The 21939-nt window shown below is 35.8% G+C and overlaps 1 protein-coding gene across 1 annotated transcript in view; it reads left to right on the forward strand.

Annotated features, from left to right (window-relative positions):
- Positions 1-8660: 8660 nt before the first annotated feature.
- The window catches only part of LOC122802313 (opsin-3-like), an 829061-nt gene continuing 815782 nt past the window's right edge, over positions 8661-21939 (forward strand). The window contains exon 1 of the mRNA XM_044071956.1: positions 8661-9066. Within this exon, the coding sequence (XP_043927891.1) occupies positions 8718-9066 (349 nt within the window). The 5' untranslated portion in view covers positions 8661-8717. The remainder of the gene's footprint in view (positions 9067-21939) is intronic.

A 21939-nucleotide genomic window follows, 5' to 3' on the forward strand; every position in this document is an offset into this window, starting at 1 on the left:
GAATTCTCACAAGAAGTCGTTAATCATTACAAAACATTTTTCTATATTAGATCCTTTTGTTACAAAAAGGACTTCTGAGAGGAGAGTTGAGAACCAAAAAAAAAAAAACATAAAGCTAGGATATGCTGAGCTTCTTCAGTGTAAGTGTCAGTGCAGTAGTGTCACCACTCATTTATGAAGCTATAAGTCATAAATAATTGTTGGTACAATACTTCCGCCTCACTGCCATGTTATGATCTCATCTCTTTGCATCTTGTACCTTGGGCTGCCTGCCTAGTTACAGCTCAAGGTCATTAGGAATTAGAATCTTTGGTACTGCTTATATACAGTAATCTAGTGTCTGTCCAGTTAGCTTTTTTTTTTTTTTTGATAAAGAACAAAGAATCTCTTCCATTTGGGACCAGGCCATTTGTGATACGTCTAGAGTTCTGTTCGATCAGGTATAGAGAAAGGAATGTGTCTTCTATAAGCCACGTTTAGACTATGGACATGATGTGAAGATTTATCCAATCATTAAGTATATCCAATTATTTTAAGAGGTTCTAGGCATTAAAGTGTACAACAGAGGAATATTTTTGTGCATTATTAATGGACTGGGATTAGAACATGATGCATATGCTAGGATGGGAAGACCATGGTTCAGTTCTGTATCCCTGACAGTAAGCAGATATAACATAGTAAGACAGTATGAAACAGAGGTAAAGAAGAAGTTTATGGTAGTATAAGACAAACCAATTGCTAAAAATAAATTTGTAAAAATTGAAAAATACTAATTTCTCTCTGAAATGGGTTCGAAAAGAATAACGGATTCATTTGAGAGGATTAAATGATAAAAGGTGTGAGATGTCATAGACTTAAGTTATGTTAACAGAGTTGGTACACTCTGGGTCTCAGTGTAGATGATAAAGGGTGTGAGATGTCATACACGTAAGTTATATTGATAAAGTTAGTACACTCTAGGTCTCATGTCATAGACTTACTCTGGGTCTCAGTGTATATGATAAAAGGTGTGAGATGTCATAGACCTAAGTCATGTTGATAGAGCTGGTACACTCTGCGTCTCAGTGTAGACAGTATCAGACGTTGTAGGGGTGTATGATGAGTAGGTAAGTTGAAAAAGAGAGGAAGGAGAGGAATAAATGGATGGAAGAGGTAAATAATGTAGAAACTGTATTAGACATGAATGTTATAATGATTTAAGAAGAAAAAAGAATAAAGAAAACACAAAAGTAAGGGAAGAGAGAAGGAGACAAGAACTCCTGGCAGGGGGTGTTGCACTTAATGAGCAGAATGTAAGGACATAGATGAGGATAAGAAAATCAGGAAGAAAAAAATAATATGGCCTGAATGAACTAGTTTGTTATATATTATTGTAAAGTATGGATATAGTTACAGAGACTGAAGAAACTTATATCAAAGCAGACCAGATGTAAGGAAACATGAGGGACTGATTGAAAAAATATACTAGAGATTAGACTAATAGGTTAGGGAAGGTGGATAAAATTAGTGCTAAGGCTGCAGAAAGATGTAATGCATTGAAAAACAACAGTGATTAGAGTGTTCCAGTTAAAAGTAAAGCTTCTTGCAGAATAAATTATGTGATTGACTCCCCCTGAGTGTAGTGGAGTAAAAAAGTGAATGAACATTGGATTTCTCTCACATTTTTGTCTAATGAAAGATGTGACAGCAAGGAGAGGTAAAAGCTCTCACTTTTGCCTGAGGGAGGCAAGTGACAGACGTGTAAGTGGGAAGCAATTAATGTTAACATATGATATGATGGACAGTTGATGGTGCAGGAAGTTGAGCAGTTGCCAGACATCTCACCTTTGAGCAGGGGTATGTAGTGATTCAGGACGTTAGGTTGGTAGAGACAGTGGAAATGTGTCATAGCCTTACTAAAGGTATTAACTGATGTCTACAGAGTATGTAAGTTATCAGTGCCACACATCTGTGCACATTTAGACTAACAGAAACCAGCATACTTCTCAACTGTCCCTGGTTTTGCAGAGCTTTTCAGATTTTGCCTCATATTTTTTCCTGTTCTCTGTAAAAATGTAAATTTTTTAATAAAGCAATGAGAATTAGTCATTCTATAATGCATTATTTTAATAATTCTTGTTGCGCAGGAAATGTACAATGATGTAGCATCTGTTATTCTATAAACTTTTTAAATGAATTAGAGGGATTCCTATCACGTTGTCATACTTTTAAAAGTTCGAATGTCATATGGTCGACACCATACAATTGAATTTTTGAAAGTTCTAACGTTTCAACGGAGATCAATGCACAGTGCGGCATGGAAGTTTTCCATTGTCTGAACTGTAGTGTGGTCTTGGAGTTGGTATATTTAAAGAGCAGAGGGTGTGGATAGTGCAGAGGACTTGCCCCCCTGCTGAAGCTTTCATGTAGTTTTTTTCTGTTTTTTTTTTTTTTTTAATTTGATTTTCAAACTTTTAAGAGTTCGAACATATGGTCTCGACCATATGGTGTTCGAACTTTTAAAAGATTGATTATCTGATATAGACCCGAATTAGAGTAGCACGTAAACAATTCACAAATTCTGGCCCTTTGTTGCCCCATTTTTTTTGGTTTTGTCTAGAATTCTTAAAGAAGTTGGTAAGGTGTGGAAACCAGCCATACCACCTTAATATATGCATATTTTTTGTTATATTCTGTTTGCAGCATATAACACATGCATTGGTTGTATGCTTCTAGATAAAGATGGCTAAAATGTATGTTTTTGTTCTTGTATATATCCACTACCTCAAAGAAAGCAATAAAGCTTCTCTGTGCTTCAAAAATTGAAACACCACAAAAATAATCATACCACTGCTCTGAATTAACAGATCTTGTATGGCTGTATCCTACTAGATAATAAAGGCTGAAATGTCTGGTTTTGTTGTTCTCTATATTTGTTACCTAGCAATAGATTTAGTTTTTATTCCTAGAGAAAAGAGCTTTGTCTTTATTGCAGATATGCTATGGCATTCCCAATATGTTTGTTCTGTGATCAAGTAAGGATTACATTTTAGTGAAACAGCCAGAAATCTGAAATTGTCAAGTAGCATGAAAGACCTTGTCTGTGACTAGGTAAGAATTCCAAACCTTTATTTTTTTGTGGCTGGCATAAGGTTTGGAAGGCAGCACATGTAGAAAAGTCATTGCATGCTTTCTTTAAGGGGAACAATCTCCCAGAAGTAGCAGATGGTAGGATTATTATCCCTATCAATGATGAATATTTGGGTAACTGCCTTAGATGTACCAGAGAATGGCTTTGCTTGGAGATTAACTATTTGATGAATGGAAACTCCAGCAATGCACGTGTCTCATTAGCAAGTCACTGGATTTTTATCCCCTGGAATCAAGTTCATAAATTTGATTGACCTGCAGGTAAGGATTGTATTCTGGTTTTGTCCTATGCATTGCAAAAAGATCAGCATCTATTGCTACTGGAAAGCTTTATCCACTGCAGAAGAGGTGAACTTAGGCAGTATTTGTAGACGAGAACGTGCTTTGTATCTACTTGTGTGGGTAGATATAATGTCTGTGTCTCTAGAATTAGATAGTAGCAGTAGTACAGAGTCAACAGTATTTCTGATAATTACACTGTCACCTGCTTTTAGTAGGAGCTCAAGAAATACAGTAGAAAAAAAGCAACAAAGGTGGTGAGAGACTCACAGGTAACATCGAAGGGGAGTAGTAAGAAGGAATCAGAATTGGAACTAAGGTTTCTTTAGCCATATAGCAGTAAAGAGAAAGGCAGGGGCAGGCTTGTCAATGATAGCAGGAATATCACAAACATTGGAAAAAGTGAAAGTACTGAATTAATGCTTAGGTTATGCTTACACAAAGGAAAACAGATAGAAGGTATCATACTGAGACAGACAGAAAGACCACAGTTGGGACAGCACTATACAGAAACCAGTGCAGAAATTTAGGGGGATAAGACTGAACAGGCTGTCCTTAGGGAGGAAAATGTAGAATGATAAAATGAACCAAGGAATGTGCCTTTGCCTTTGCATGGAACAGCATATCCAAAATGTGGAAAATATGTTACAATACTCCTTCAACATTTATATGTCAAGTGTAGAAACATTTGAGGGTCAAACCACAGTCATTGTGATATCTTTACAAATGGGTAGGGAGGCAAGAAAACATTCAAGGAAATAGACAGCAGTGGCAGGGATAGCCATGGAGGACCCCTGAAGGGGTGAAGGAGAAGACCAATAGCATTCACAGGAACCATCAGACTTTAGAGGAATAAATAAGAAGGGTTCATGGCGGAAGGGACTATCAGTCAAATGTGATCAAGTTTAATGATTTGCTGATTTCATTACAACTGACCATGAAGGGAGAGGACCAATAGATGTAGTGTATGGATTTCACTAAGGACTGAAGGGGTGTGGCTAAGACACAAAACTAATGAAGTGCTGTATGATTGAAGGGTAAGACAAAGAAGGTTGTGATGAGAAGAACAACATCAGGAATAAGGACAGTGACTATTGGGGTACTGTACAAGTTAGTCTTGAGTCCAGTACTTTTTTGGTGTGGTTGTTTTAGGCACATCTGAGGAAAAAGAGAAGTGAACCAGCCTCTTCACTGATGACACAAACATTTGCAGCAGTGAAAAAGAAAGGAAAGAATCTGAGGATAGATTTGGAAACATTGATCAGATGGTAGAAAAGCGGCAGTTGTAGATCATTGCAGATAATTGTACAGTAGTACACTTTGGCCACAATAATCCAACCTCTTATGATACTGAACCATAACTTGAGCTGAGCAAAAAGGGCAGCTGCCCCGAAGCAAGATGCTAAGTGGGACACAAATAGCTGATGTTGATGCTGGAGAAGTGGAATATGTAGCCTCATCACTGAAGTGTTGAGGAACTCGGTGTGTAATAGTAAAGTAGCAAGTTACTTGTTACAGATGTAGTCATCTGTTTGCTGCAGCCAAGAGTACAGAAAAACGTTTTATTGGGTCCTCAACTACTTGAAGAAGGAACTAATCTGAAGAACTGCACTAGATTACCCAGGTATGGTTCTGCTGAGAAGTATTATTTTGGGGTATGAAAAAGAACTGATTCCAAGAGTGCAGGTAAAGGATCTGGAGAGTGTTGATCACATCCGGAGTATATTACCAGAAAAAGTAGTATACGCAGAGTGCCTTAAAGCCCTTTCCCTGTACTCGGTCTCATATAGATTGCTGAGGGATAATCTATGCCTGGCTTAGAAGGCATCCACAAAATCCACACTTATGAATACCTTGCAATATTTATAAATCAGAGTACCAGAAATACAAGGACTAGGAACCTGAATTTTGTCTGTGACTTAAACAGGACATGCTTGAAAGACAGATATGTATCCCACAGACTGCCCTTCTTATAGAGCAGGCTTCCAGTTCATGTGAAGCTGAGTTCATCCATTACCCAATTTAAGTGCAACCTATATAGTGGATGGGGAACATGAAATTTTCACCAGGCCTGCCACCTATGTCCCTTATGGACAGAAGTAGCTTATAAATGCCCATCCTTGAATGTCCTATTTGAAAACAGGATGTCATTATTTTTCGGTAAAACTTAAGGCTTAGAAAGCAAAGAGTAAGCAAATAGAACACTGGTTGTAATTTCAGAGGACTCAAACTCCATGAGTAAGAAGGAATAAACTGTCTCCATCCTCCTGGGTCCTGATCGGACCACATACTTAGGAATGTGTCTGGAGACCATACAAGGAAGTGGCTATCATGTTTCTGGTGAAAGTCCAGAAGAAAGCTGCTATAAGGATTAGTGGGAACTACAGGAAATGTTCTCACAAAGGACCAGAAGAGAGAGCATTGATATAATCTGAATGTATAAGATCATGTAAAGGAGATGTCAAGTGGTCAGAAGGGCAGAGAAGGAAAGAGGGAATAGAGGCACTGGACTGTAGTGACTGGCCACTTGTTAAATGTTCAGAAGTATTTCAACATAGAGAGATATATGTAATCTTGGAATGGAATGGGCTGCTGGATTTACAGGGAGAATACTCCACAGAATAATTCAGAAAGGCATGGTAGGTAAAGAAAGTGTTAGGGAGAAGTTATAGATGAAGGGTAGGTAAAGTACTGAATGCCCTAAAAGGGGAAACTTGGAAGGTTTATTGCTTCCTTTTGTTATTAGTGGGCTATCCATGCATGCATGTCTGTCATTTTGCAGTATAAACTTTTGGCATACATATATGCATTGCTAACATTGAATTGATCATTCCACGAGGAAAATATGGTAATGTGGGGATTACATTAGGCATTAGAGAGTCAGGATTTATTGGAATATTGCCACATTGTAAAATTAGTTTTCCAGGACTGATGAGGTAATTTCTAATTTCGTTAGACATTCTGTGAAAATAGTCAAGGCTTGTACTATACGTGTGTATAATGACAGAAACATAGGTTTGCATTTTTCTTAGATTTTTAAGAAAGGTGATATTCTGTATTTAAAAGTCTGTGTTTGGGGGCAAATATGATTCTGGGATAACATTTTGTGGTTATATTTGGTAGGGAGTAATGAAGTATGACAGCGTGGATTTTAATGGCAGATGAAACTGCAAACTTGTGGATGCTGGGTGTTAACAAGCCTGTTTTGTTTGGATACCGTCTGGTAGGTTAAAATGAAGTTTAGTTCAATGGATGATAGGGGATAACAGATAGGACTGTACATGATTTGGTGGCATTATTTTAGTTATTGGAGCTTTTTTATTATTTATTTATTTTTTACAAATTCATGAATAACCAATTTCTATCTGAAATTAGAAAAAAAGTGAGAAAAACAGCTAAATAAGGCAGATAACCTAAGATAAAACTATAGTACTGTATAGGAGCAACTGTATTGTGGAAGAAGTTTCATGCATTAGAGGCTATGCCTTATGTACCTCCATCTAGTGTTGCCTGCTGCTACTGAAGGGTGGTGATTTCTTGCCTTGTTATTTGACAGAGATTAGGCAGCAATAGTGTTACTTTCAGTGATTAAAAATTAGCCATGCAAGTAAAAGTGATAGAGTTTGGTACTAACTGGAAGTATTATTATTAAGAGCAGAGAGACCAAAATTATATCAGTTTAAGGAAAACTAATCAATGTAATTCAGATATGCTTTGTAACTGTTTGTATTTAATAGGTTGCTATGTATTACTGCTGTTAATCTGTGTTTACGTCATCATTTAGAAGAGTTGCTATTTGTACAAGTTCGTAGATGAAAAGGAACAATGCTGTTATAAAGCAGAGTGTTCTTCACTATTCATTTACTAGCAGATAGATCAATGAATGGACTACTAAAATGAACTGAGGGAAAATCAAGTTCTTTGGTTTTATAGAATTTTTTTTTAGTTTAAAGGACGTGCCCCCCCCCCCACTACACACACACACAGTTGCACAGGGGAAAGAGAGGGTCCTCTAGTGCTTCTTCTTAATGTCATCAGCTTCCATAGAAGGCTGTATAGTACCTTCCACCCAAAACGATGGCTGATTACATTTGCAGTAATCATGAATCTGTCAGTCTGACCCAAAATAATTAATGTGTAACCTCTGATCCAAGGTTTCATTCCCACAGCTTTTGTTAGTCTACTATATAACTTTGAACGAGTCACTTAAGCAGACAAGCTGATGAAAAAGGACATCTGTGTTTAGTGCTTTATTTATTTATTTATTTGACATTTGTTGACCAGGTTAGTCCATCTGAGCTTGCACCCTTTTTCAGCGGAGGCCCGAGGAGAAAAGCTCCACAGTACAAATTAAACAAGTAAAATAAAATTCACAGTTCAAATTTTGCAATTAAATTTTACTGATTAAAAAAAAATGACAGAAATGTTGGCAACTGGAAATCCCTGACCATGAAGCTCAACTCTCAATTATTGTTATATTGCATAACAGCAGAATAATAAATGAGTAATGTTAGATTCTTTTGCAAAGTTGCAGCTAACTGAAGACTGACACATTTACTTCCTTATCTGTCAGAATATTTTACCATCATTCATAACCAGAATCTGGAGAAGGGCAGCTGTTCTTTAGAAGATGAATATAAAAAGAGGATGTCGTAGGTAGTACAGTGCTTGGCCTTTCAAAAAAGCGAAAAAAAATTAATTATGCTCAAACGAAGACCCATGTTTAAATAAAAGCTTTAAAGTCATTGCATAATACTTGGCACCAGTCCAGCTGTCCTCTTGGCTACACATCTGTTAGCTGCTTTGCAGAATGCTGAAATAAATTTTTCATACTAAGTATTGTGTATTTGAATGTTTATATTAAGAATGGATTTAAAATAATTACAATAAACATTTCTTTTTTGACTAGATTACAGTACGGTATGTCATTTAGAACAGCGTGCAGCAGGCTTTCAGCCCGAAGATGCTTTCTTTTGAAGATTAAAAGGATTTACTCTGCTTGATAACGTTTACATCATAACAAGCTACACAAACTCAAGAAAATAGAGAAAACAGAATAAGAAGCAATTACATTTCACTGCTAAGTATTTTGGGAAAAAAATGAAACTTTGTACTCAGATAGTAGACAACATATTTATTTTCATCTATGAGAATTCATTGAAGTGTGGATTGTAGAATAATGGAAAGAAAAAACATTTTAAGTTGTGTGGCCACCTCTAAACAGCACACTGATGTGTAGAACTTTGTAGTGTGACATTATGTTGAAGGTTTTCTTATGAAGAATAAAGCTTATTACTGTTTCTGCAATAATGAATGCCAGCATATCTTCAAATCTAAGTTTTGAGCCCTCTGCACTCCATGTGGATTTAGAAGGTATCCCAAAATCTGGACTGTCAAGAGCAGGACATACAGTGGTAGCTATATTTCTTGGAATTATTCTCATATTTGGATTCTTGAACAATTCAGTTGTGCTTATACTATTTTGCAAGTTCAAAGCACTACGAACTCCTGTTAATATGATGCTTTTAAATATTAGTGTAAGTGATCTGTTAGTCTGTGTCTCTGGCACTACTCTGAGCTTTGCATCCAATATTCATGGAAGATGGCTAGGAGGAGACTACGGATGTGGATGGTATGGCTTTGTCAATTCCTGCTTTGGTAAGTTTTTTTTCTTTTAACATGTAAAGCACATCCCTGAATGTACTCTTAATTGTTGGAGTATGCATATAGGAGGATGAACTTTTTGGTATTAAAATGATTTATCTTTCAGCCAATGACACATTTCACAATAACTTGATTTCCACAGCCAGCATTTATTGAATGTGATTTCTGACAATGAAATGTCTTGACTCACAGGCTTCCTCAATAAGCAGGAATTATATTTTGTCTACTGATATGGAATCCATATAATCTGAAAATGTTCTGAAGGTGTGCAGTGGTACATGATGTGCTTTGTCCAAATGCCTCTGAGTTCTGATGAGATAAATACATGGCCTACCTTCTATTTCCTTCTTGTGATTCCAAATATAATTTAGTTTAATTCCTAAAAGAAAGTGATCTGGAAGTCTGTAGCAATTCCAACTCTGTGTGACTTATAACAAAATGATGTCCAGTTCTTCAATGTTCATCTATAAGATGGCATAGACCCTAGTATAAATGACTTGCATTCTGAAGTGATATTTTTCCTGTAACATGGAGACTTCCATACTCCCTGTGCAGAGGGAAGAACCTTGCACACCCACACTCTGTCAACTCTACATCACGATAAGAACAAACTTCAACCTCAGTGACTGTCTTTAATGAAAGTTCATTTTAGCTAAGTGATAGCATTCAAGCAACTGGCTACCATTAAACTGGAAGTAAGTCCCACGTACACATATTATAAAATCTTACTGAACATCATAGCTGTCATTTGTAGATTTCTATCAAGGGCCTCCAGTAGGTCAAAAAGCTTGTATGGACTTATTTCTACATATATATATATATATATATATATATAGATATATAGATATATATATTTATATCAATCTATATCTATATATCTATATCTATGTGTGTGTGTATATATATATATATATATATATATATATATATATATATATATATATATATATATATATATATATATATATATATATATATATTTCTCTCTCTCTCTCTCTCTCTCTCTATTTATGCATGAAAGGATGAGTACATACCAGACAAGCAGAGCAGGAGAGCAATCTGTTCAGCAGATGGGGCCGCCATCTGGCTCAGGGAGCTTTGGAGAGGCAGAGAATTTGGCAGTTGTAGCAGACTATAGCAGCTTCAGGGGAGAATGTGAACTTACTGAACATCTTACTGAACATCATAGCTGTCATTTGTAGATTTCTATCAAGGGCCTCCAGTAGGTCAAAAAGTTTGTATGGACTATATATATATATATATATATATATATATATATATATATATATATATATATATTTATATCAGTCTATATCTATATATCTACATTGATGTGTATGTGTATATATATATATATATATATATATATATATATATATGTATATATATATATATATATATATATATATAGATAGATATATTTCTCTCTCTCTCTGTCTATTTATGCATGAAAGGATGAGTACATACCAGACAAGCAGAGCAGGAGAGCATTCTGTTCAGCAGATGGGGCAGCCATCTGGCTCAGGAAGCTTTGGAGAGGCAGAGAATTTGGCAGTTGTAGCAGACTATAGCAGCTTCAGGGGAGAATGTGAGAGCTAGAGATAGCAGTGATATGGGTTGTTAGATGAACAAGGGAAATGAGACCAGAGAGAATTAGGACAGGCCAATAGACAGGATGAGGTTGGAAAAGTGGGAAGAAAAAAGGCAGAGAATGGGAGGACATAGGCTGAGGTCACCCGAAGAGTTCAGCAAAGTGGGCTGTCACAGAATTCATAGGTAAGAGAAGAAGTGGGTAATGTAGCTCCAAAAGAAACAATGAGGAGAAAGGCTCTAAGGCTGAAGGACATGTGTAGACAACAATGAAAGCAAGACATACAGAAAGCAATAGCAGAATAAGAACAGGAGAGAAGTTGGCAGACAGGATTATCCAAACAACTGGAAGAAGCACAATTGGATAGAGAAATGAAAAGAATGCATATAAAGTATACAGGACAGATGGAAAAGGGATCATATGCAGCACAGAAAGTGTGCTTATGGATGGCACAATTACACAGGAAAGGTTGCAGATAGAAAGGATATTGACACTGGGCAGGAAGTGAAGAAAGCATTAGGATAAATAAGAAATGTTTTTTGACTGGAGACTTAGTCACAAAGGGATTTAATAATCATGAGAGGGGAGATTGAAGATATCAGACTACAATGAAACCAGACTTGGGGAGTTAGAGACAGTAAACAAATTGACTAAAGTGGTCTCCAAGTGGAATGGCTGGATATATGCTGTGGTACATATGGATACAAATGAGCTGTCACAGAAGACAGATCAGCTGGTAGCAAGAGAGGTGGCAGAACATTTCAAGGTTAGGTAGGCTACTTGTACCAGCCGCCAGCACATTGAGGAACACGATGATTTGCGAGTATAACTCATCAATACCTATGTGGGGTAGAATATCACACTACTAGCCACCTACACACATCCTTCAATTCCAGACCATTTTCTCAAACATCAACTAAAAAAGAATAAGGTAAACACATGTAAATATTTTGTGGACAATGAAAGTTATTAAAACTGTCCAAATTTTGCATCTTAGTTTTACTTTGTCAATCATAAAATTGGTGAGTTTGTGATAAGTCACTGGGGGTTTTAATTCAATGAATAATGCTAGACATCATGGGTACTGACTTCTTATTTTCTGAAAATGCATAGTTCTATAGAACCTATTGTTCTATCAATATTTTAAGTGAAATGTGTTAATATTTAAAATGCACCTCTGACTTAAGGACTTTGCCATGTATTATTTTGACTATGTCCTTGGTTATGGACAGAAGAAGTAACAGAAAGAAAAATGCTATCAGTAAGAACTGTTCATAGCAGTGATATTAGTCAGTGTTTCCATAGTCTTTCCATAAATATTATAATATATTACAATGCACACAAACGCAGAATTATATTTTTTGCTAAAGTTTCACTAACAAATTGTCATATGTTAGAAACTGTACAACCTACACATATATTGTTAGAACACTTTTGTTAACCAGACTAAGTTCTCATTTGACTGCAAGAAATTCCTCTCTGAGTGCATGTTCACTGAGTTAGTTAGAGAAATAGAAAAACATAAGCTTAATTGTATAACTAACAATATAAACAACACTGATTATCTCTCAAGATGTGCAACTTTCAGTGCAATTATCAAGGAACGTTCTCTTCAACGTTTAAGGTTTCACCCTTTGTATCTCTGTCACTTGCTTTTTGAAATATTAAGTACATATGAAGATCTTGCTTAGTTTTGTAATTGTCAACAAACAACTAACAGTATTTTTAGTATAGTCTGACATAAATTGCCCTTAACAAAGAATTTTCCTCTCTCTCTCTCTTTCTCTCTCCATGGCATTTCCCTCCATACCCAACACCATGTAGGACTCTCATTTATGACAATTTAAACATAAGTATAAAAATATTAGTAATAAGTGGGAAACTGATGAACTTCTGTACAAAGGAGAACAGTGAGAGGGCAATGGTAGCAACAAACAAAATTGTGGAACAGAAGACCTGAAACAAAGAGGCAATACCTCTGCCCTACAGTAACCTGATCACTTATACTCTGCATACTATGTGCTGTAAACCATACTAAGAGAGGGGCATCAGGCAGCTAGAAGGAAAACAAACAAAAGCTGCAAGAAGGGTGTGATGGATGGAAGAGAAGTTTCGCAGAACAGAAAAGCACAGTTTATATCACTAGAATTCAAAAGAGTTTAGGAAATATAATACGGGTACTTTAAGGCACATTAGTGAAATGTGGTAGAATCACTTGAACTTGAAGGATCTTTGGTGGTGGAGGGGATATAGACAGCAGACTGTAGGGACAACTAAACCCTGCATATTTGGCAGTACATCTTCCTGGCAAGGGTTGAGCACTTATAGAACTATCAAAATGTGCTCAGGAAAGAGATTCTATGCAGACATTCAAGAGGATGTGTGACAGGTGAAGGAGAGGTGACGGGAAAGATAAAGATTATGGGGTGTTACAATGTTGGTCTTATAATATGAGTATATGGGCAATGCCTGTTATGCTTAAGAATGGCTTAACCTATCTTACAAATGTATACACTAAGCAACTTAACTTGCCAAAGTGTGGCTGGTAAAAACATAAATCTGTCCAGAATATGAAAAACGCATTTGCACATAGACCAAAATGCTGGCATTATCTGTAATTCATTATAACATTACAAAGACAATAGAACTTTTCCATGTACATTACTTAATATTTGAAAGAAAATAAAAGCAATTCACTGGTTCAGTTGAAAATCAGCCTGTCATTAGTTAGCCAGTTTTTATGTAGCAAATCAATGTATTTTACAGTTTTACATATAATCATAGCTTCAGGCTTCATTTCTTCTATTTACTAGTGGTTCTGAGATAGACTGTAATTGCCTTTTTTTTGTTTTCTGCACAATTGCCAATTAAAGTCAGTCTAACGAATTGGAGAATCATTGAACGATGTTTGTTTTCTGTGCTTATCTACAAATACATATATTTTTATTATTTTACACCTGCCTATTAATATTCTTTATTATGCATTAGGGAACTGATCAATGACCACTTTTAATGTGTTGTTTGACAAGAGCCTTCCCACTATCATGCCTTCACTCTGTTGCATCCAGCGCAATATTAACAGTGCAGTACAAGCCAACATCCATCACTGATAAATGCTTATTTTTCTGTTTTAAGGGGGAGGCTACTGACTGCGGTAGTGGTGCTGCGGTAGCGTTGTCGCCTCACAGTTAGACGTTGCCCATTCGATTCTCAGTTAGAGCGTCTTCTGTGTGGCAACATGCGTGAATGGGCGTTCCTTCATTGAAGGTTGTGCGTTAGGCCTGGCAAGCCAGAACATAAAACTCTACTGCCAATCATTAGCGGACCAGAGTTCCACTGTGGTGACCTCTAACCGAGAAAAGCCGAAAGACACAAAAAAAGGAGGAGGCTACTGCCAGGCAGCAGTTTTACCTTGCGTTGTATGAGTGATCTGATTAAGCCATGTATATATGCTCTAAGACATGAGATTCAACTCCATAAATACATTTTACTAGTAAAATTAAACTGTGTAGTATATATGCCCTTTCCTGGATAGGAGAGAGTCGAACCGTTGATTTGTTGCCATGAAATCCAAGAAAGTATACTATTGCTTTCTTAAATCTTTTTAGAGAGTGATATTTTGCATACTAAAATTCCTGACTGCAGAAAACAGTAACAATTTAAAAGAGAAGGCTGTAACTGTTGTCATACCAGCTTACCATATAACCTTATACAGAGAAAAGAAAACTTTCATGTAATGCAAGTATATATACCTTTTTAAGTATACACTAATAAATGTTTTAACCTCTGACTTGCAAGGTAATTCACTGATAATAGAAGTGCTAGCTCAAAAAATAGAAAGGAAAGAAAAGAAGAGAGTGTCCAAGCACTGCATTTTGAACAGAAGTGTCCACATGTTGCTAAACTAAACTCTCCTCCAACACTTCTTTAACATACAAATATCAATCTAAGTGAGTTCTGTTGTGCATCTATAACTTATTCTGCTTTTTTTTAAAATAGGCTAATATGGCTTTCTCTTTTTGCCACCATCAGCAGGTCAGGATCCTACAAGTACTACTCTATACTGGCTGTGTGACTGTAACATAAATATAGGTTGCTTCTTCGTTCGGTTTTTCCCAGTTAGGGGTCGCCACAGCGGATCACTGTCCGCTCATGATTGGCAGTGGAGTTTTACAGTGGCGAGTTGCCAGCCCAGCACCCAACCTTCCACAGAAGGCACACACATGCACGCACGCCTATGGCCAATTTAGCGTGTCCAATCCACCTACAGCATGCCTTTGGGATGTGGGAGGAAACCGGAGCAACCCCACTCGACCACAGGGAGGACATACAGACTCTGCAAAGAAGGCAGTCCAGCCGAGGATTGAACCAGAGAACCTTTTGCTGTGAGGTGGCAATGCTAACCGCTGCACCACCGTGGCTGCCAACATAAATATAAATATAGGTTGCTATTAGTCTTTAAGGCTCTGTGCTCTGTTCGTCACCTACAGAGGAATCTAACTACATGCTTACATTACAGCCTTTACACTGCTGACTTAAATCACTGTCTGGATATTAAACCAAGACTCATTCTTCAAACATATATGTGTATATATATATATATATATATATATATATATATATATATATATATATATATATATATATATATTGTGAAAACAGCGAAGGGCTATGTAGCAAATAATCCAAGAATGAACGGCCACTGAAATATATCCGTTTATTAACTGGAACCAAACCAACTTATTGTGAGCGCTTTCATACAATCAAATGTTGTACTTAATCAGACAAAGTTACAAACGCAGTCTAGTCAATTTGACCTAAAAACAGTTAGTGTCATGATGATGTCATTTTCTTTCTTAATTAATATATTGCAAATCAAGCAGTACTTATTGCATTCACAGTGTTCCCTATATTTGTAAAATGCTTATTTTAGAATTTTAGATATGTATAGTCAGATGGAGATTTGATATTTATTTATAACTATTTAATTGGTATTATATTATTATATTCAATTTATTATTACATGTATTTTATAAATGTATTTTAAGAATATTATAAGTATAGGTGAATGTTTATGACAGATAGGCTGTTGAGGGCATAGATATGTATATAACAGTTAGAGAACACTGTGAATGCAATAAGTACTGCTTGATTTGAAATATATTAATTAAGAAAGGAAATGACATCATCATGACACTAAATGTTTTTAGTTCAAATTGAATAGATTGTGTTTGTAACTTTGTCTGATGAAGTGCAACATTTGATTGTATGAAAGCGCTCACAATACGTTGGTTTGGTTCCAGTTAATAAACGGATATAGTTCAGTGGCCCTTCGTTCTTGGATTATTTTCACAGTTTGTTTTCTGGATTTTTACTGTTTGAATATATATATATATATATATATATATATATATATATATATATATATGTGTGTGTGTGTATGTATAATCTGATGTACCTCCCAAAGTTATAAGAATTGTCTTGTTCCACATCCTATCTTCTTTTATTTAATTGTTGTATATGGCACCCATTCCCTAACATAATAAGTCCCCATAGAGCAAATTTAGATATGTGTGTGTGTGTGTGTGTATGTATATATATATATATATATATATATATATATATATGTGTGTGTGTGTGTGTGTGTGTGTGTATGCATTCATTAGTACCATGTTAAATGCTAGTGAAAAAATCTTGCCAAAGACATTTCATATTATCCTCTCGTTTTTACTGTCAGTTCTTTCAAAATAATGAGCTCCTCCCTAAGTGAGAGACTTATCCTAACATTTTAGATACCATTCTAGGTAACGATACTTACATCCTGCCAGGCCCTTTCTTCTTGTCACCCCAGAGGTACTCACAAACATTATCTTTTTCTTCATTTCTTTCTGTTTTTGAAAACTTGCACTGTTCACTGCATTTCCACACTATCAAACCTCTTGAGACTACTTTGATCCAGCCTATACTGTTGCTGGTTTTCTTTTTACAAGGACAGATTCTGCATACTTTGAGTGTGTGCACATTACTCAGACATTACCCTGGAAAGACTAAGCTTCTGAGGCAGCCTAATTGTTTGTTTGTGCTATCAGTGAAAAGGAAATAGTCCATACCTAACTGGTTAGCTAAATGTCTTGCCCTTTGCTCTGAATGGTATGACAAAACTCTGTGGAGGTTCCAGCCTGCTCCATTAGGTTAGCAGCATTCTTTAAAGGTATGCCTGCCCTAAGTAATCCATAAACTCTTATTTGATCATCTATTGACACACATCTCAGAACACCAAAGAATGAATGTGCAGTCTACACATAGAGGAGGTTTTACTTCATGTATCTTATAGGGCATATACCATCCACCATTTTCATGGTGATATGCTATCTGCAAACCTCCCTTCATTTTGTTAGACACCAGTTCTAAAAGTAGCCCTAAAAATAAGCCATTTGATTAAACTGAGTTTTTCAGAGTTGACAAATTACAACACAAAAAGATCGATTTAGCCAAAAATAAAAATACATGCAAAAAAATTTGTAGCTGCAGCTGTGTATCCATTAACGTCATTGACCCTCATAGCATATTGTCCTGACAAAAAAAATTAAGGCAAATTATATTAAAGCTTTCAACAATAATTCTACAAAGAGTCAATATTCAGAGGCAGCAAGTTAACTTAGTCAGTTTACTGCATGTTCATTAGAAGGACATATGCATACACACTGCATGACACAGATATCACCACTGTGCCATCTGAATACACAGAGATGAGCACAGGAAAGAGAGCCATTATACCAAGGAGTTACTTTAAAAAGATATAGCATTTCTTTGTTAAATAACCTTGGCATATTGTACTAATAATCCTTGCTGACCATGGGTAATACAGGCTTTACCCTTTGCCATCAAAATGTGTCTACTTGGGCTTTGCTTTATTAGTTTATTGTGCAGATACTGAGTAACTCCTACATCACCCATGAGTGAGTAGTGATTATCGATACATGAATCTCCGCCAACAATGAATCAAATGAAGAACATATAGCAGTTGTGTAAATATACTCGCCATAGCAACAGGTGTTCAAACAAAAGGATTACTGCTGTATGATGTGTTCTTTTCCTCCTTGCCTCTGGTTCTGTGTATAGTATGATTTGGGTTGATTTCTGTATATTAGTTACTTATATATACCAATTAAAGACTTTTGGATGCTGTATTTTTATTATAATTACACTGTGCTATTTTTATTTGTTTAATTACTATCTCTTTTATATATTGTTGGATAGATTTATCTTTATTGTGAAGGCAACACGCATAACACCATTTTTCCTTCTTTTACTATATTTATCTAGAGCCAAAGATATAGAAAAAATAATAAATGACAAAGTCCCTAAGCCAGAGGTGCCTTTTAAATATTAACACATTTCACTTACAATGTTGATAGAACAAGAAGGTCTGTATTACCAAGCATTTTCAAAAATAAGTCTGTAACTATTATATCCAACATTATTTATTGACTTAAACCACAATGTTTCATCATAAACTCACCAATTTTAAGATGGACAGAATAAAACTAAAATGTAAAATCAGGAATGCCCCTGAAAACTAGAAACAGCTGAAAGGTGTGCATTTTATTTACTAGGCTCAGTCTTTTCAAAACTTCTTTAGCATTTTCCAACAGCATTTGTTGGTACAGTTGCCCTGTTTGCTAATTAATTAATGGGAGCGAAAAAAAGAATAAAGTAAAGAATGGAATGTATTTTCCTTTATGTAGTCTACCGCTAAGGCCTGTGGTATAAAATTGCATCCATGCACCTCTCAGGATGTCCAGTTGTTGAAAAGAGTCAAGACTTAAGACTGATGTCTAATTTTGGCTTTTTGCTACACATTGTATAAATCTTGTGCTACAATGATCCTAACTGAGCATCTGCCAATATGGTTAGTTTACTCAAATGGCTATACATTTTGCTTCCCTCACAGCTAAATATATGTAAAATGTATAGTTTACAGACGGTTACAAAAATATATGTCCCAGAAAATTTTCCTTTAGAATGCTAAACCACTTCAGAGAAATGATTCTGCAAAGTAGAGATTACATATGGACATACGAATATATAAACTTCCACTGGATCTCTTTTGCAATTTATATACACACATTACTTTTTCTTAACAGGACAACTATAGAATACATCAAAATTATAAATATACTATATAGTTATATCATTAAAGCTAAGAAAATATTTGCCAGTAAAAATTATGTTTTATATACTCTTTTAACTGCTAAAAATATTAGTTAACTTTGAGAAATTTTACAACAAAATTCTAAATTTAGGTTGAGTCCATCTGATTGACATTTCAACCTAGTAAATTCTAGTTTGGAACACATTAATGTGGTTCTTTTCAAATTTAAACATCTTAACAAAAAAAAAAAATACCCAAACTTGTGGTTCTTCTGCAACCTGAACACGTGCATATATGTATAGTTACAGAAAGATGGTTTCAGAGCAATGAAAGCAACCCCTGTATTCCTGGGTATAATGCCTAACACATTTTCAGACCCAATTACAACTGTTGGGAGTATCATTATTTGTCAAGGATATCATCACCTCACGACACTTTCCTTGGAACACTACATGTGAACTCTTAGAACTCCAAATCACCCTAAACAAGACTAATTACCCATTTATAGATAACTGTAGAACAGCCTGCATGTCTCCTTCTGAGCGCAACAGCTATCTTTACAGATTAGCTGAAATTCCCTTTAAACCCAAGACTTTTCTGCTATGGGACTTCAACTATCCATCAATAAACTAGATGACTTATGCACAGTGCTTCATTGGTATTATACATGCTAACTCTCTTTCACAAATAGTTAAATATCCTTCTAGAGCCCAATATCCCAGATCTAGTCCTCACAAATATGGCCACTTCTTGCACAGCTCCATATGTATTATCTTATCTTGATAAATTAGACCATAATTTAGTGACCTTTTCGTTTAAAATTTGTGGTACTTCTCCTGTAAATAGCCTTGTATTTAGGGGCTTCTCAAAAGCAAAACTTCTTCAGTTACTTGTGGCTTAAATTCTGCTGTAATCCTCTTCTGAAGGATCCTATTGCTTAAGTTATTGCCTATGCCTCTGATTTCTACTCCCACTTAAATAGTTATAAGGCATAAGGCAGCCCCTGTCTGAACAAATATAACGAAAAGTTTAAAAACAAATCCTGTGGTGGAATACCTGTATAAAAATATTATATAACAATAGAATGAAACTGCTTACTGCTTATAAGAGGTCCTATTCTACATACCTTAAGAGCACACTTAAGCAAACTAACAATGACCTTAAGGGAACCACTAGTAGACTGAAAGCTGAATATGAACTTAAAATGGCTACTAAAAGGAAAAATAAATGCAAATCTTTCTTTAACTATATCAGGAAGTTAAGAACTAGTGCCTAACAGTGTTCAGAGTTAGTCCACAATAATACCCTACTTCTGACCCAAAGGAAATATCTTAATATCCTAGCTAATAAATTTAGTGCAAATTTTACTCCCCTCACAGTTATAGCTATTCTGTAGGTTCCATAATGCCAGTCATCCCCTTTAATTACTGTAGAACAAGTTCTCTCAGCCCTTCCGAAAACTAAGAACACTTCATCTATGGGCTGCGGTAACATACCAGGTTACCTGATTATCAGTACCAAATATGGCATTTCTGAACCTCTACTTAAACTCTGTAATCTAAGCCTCTCCACTGGCTACATTCCTGAAGTCTAGAAAAGCACTATTGTAATGCCATTGCACATGGGTGACCCAACCAAGGACCCTGGTAACTATAAACCTATTCACTATATCACTAGCCTGATAAGTAAAGCTATAGAGCACCATATCTCAGACTTTATTGATCTAGACACTGAAAATCTCTTAACCTTGGACCCTCATCAATTTGGCTTTATCAAAGGAAGGTCCTGCCTCTTTAACCTCATTAATTTCTTTGAAAAAGTAACGGAAACAGTGGATAGCGGCTATACAGTACATACAGCTTATCTAGACCCGACCAAGGTCTTTGACACTATTTATCTTGCAAGCATTATTGATAGACTTGTAAATCTCCTGTACTACATATTGACTCCTGCTCATTTCCGAGAGCTCTGCAAGGTTTGGAGTCCTAGCCTTTATTTCAGAAGTGTTTTACTTGTATCCAGTGCCATCCTAGCAAAGTTAAGTATCTTTTATTGTGAAATAGCATTTGCTTAAATTATTTTGAGTGATCACTACCATTTCCAATTTTATGTGTTGATTTTACTGTATTTTTTGGTAAAATAAAATCGCTCTTTCTCTCTCTGTTACTACTGTAAGATTGTCTTGAAATTGCCTTCAGAAAGGCATTTCCTGTTAGCTGTTTTAATTGGTTTGTGGTAGCATTGCACATATGGGTCTCTTTTACTGTGTTTATACATTAGGAGGAGTGGGGTTATTGATCTTGCGGCAGGAGGTGTTTGCCAGTGAAATACAGAAAAGGAGTCATAGTGTAGTTATTTTATTGGCCAGAGGGCTCATTAGTTAGTTTTCTTTTTTTTTTTTTTTTGTGCTGCTATGAATTTTGTGTGTTTGTGTGGGTTAACAGGGCCTGTACAGTACCAAACACCTAGAATGCTAATTTTCTCTGTAAAATGGTCCATAAATTCATTCCATATAAAGCAGCAATTTAGAGCAAATACCTTGCACACCGACAAGCTTCGAGCAGGTAATGGGGCATCAACTGACAATACCCATAATGTAGTAGAATTCAGTTTTGAGTAAACATTAAGTTTGGAGAATTTAGTACTGTTTAACATAATATACTTCAATAAGGCACCCTTATTAGTCTCCACCAACAAAGCAAGAACCAGAAGAAAATGCAGTAGAGATTAGATAGGCAACAGTCTCCACACTGTTTTCTTTTTCTTCTGGTTCTTTGAACACCATATGCCTTTGTGTTTATTTTGGTTCCACTAACAAAGCATCCTAAATAGCCTTCTAACCTCAGTACACCTCCCCCTTGTGGTTCACAGATCAAAGGACTGGACAGTATAGGTGTGCGATTTCCTAACTTCTCAGTAGCTAGCTTGGTGGATACGAGGATCTTTTTTGTGTTTTAAACAAGAAACATCTTTATTAAATTATCACTTATGACACAGGCAAGTGTACATTTATAAAACTGAAAACAAATCGCATTAACACAATCCCAGCTGCAAGCATTTTACATCACAAGTCCTAATAACACAATTGTAATTGCAAACATTATTCATCAATTATAATAAT

This window comes from Protopterus annectens, chromosome 5.part0 (assembly GCF_019279795.1).
Source record: "Protopterus annectens isolate FY-2018-M chromosome 5.part0, PAN1.0, whole genome shotgun sequence".
Classification (NCBI taxonomy): domain Eukaryota; kingdom Metazoa; phylum Chordata; order Ceratodontiformes; family Protopteridae; genus Protopterus; species Protopterus annectens.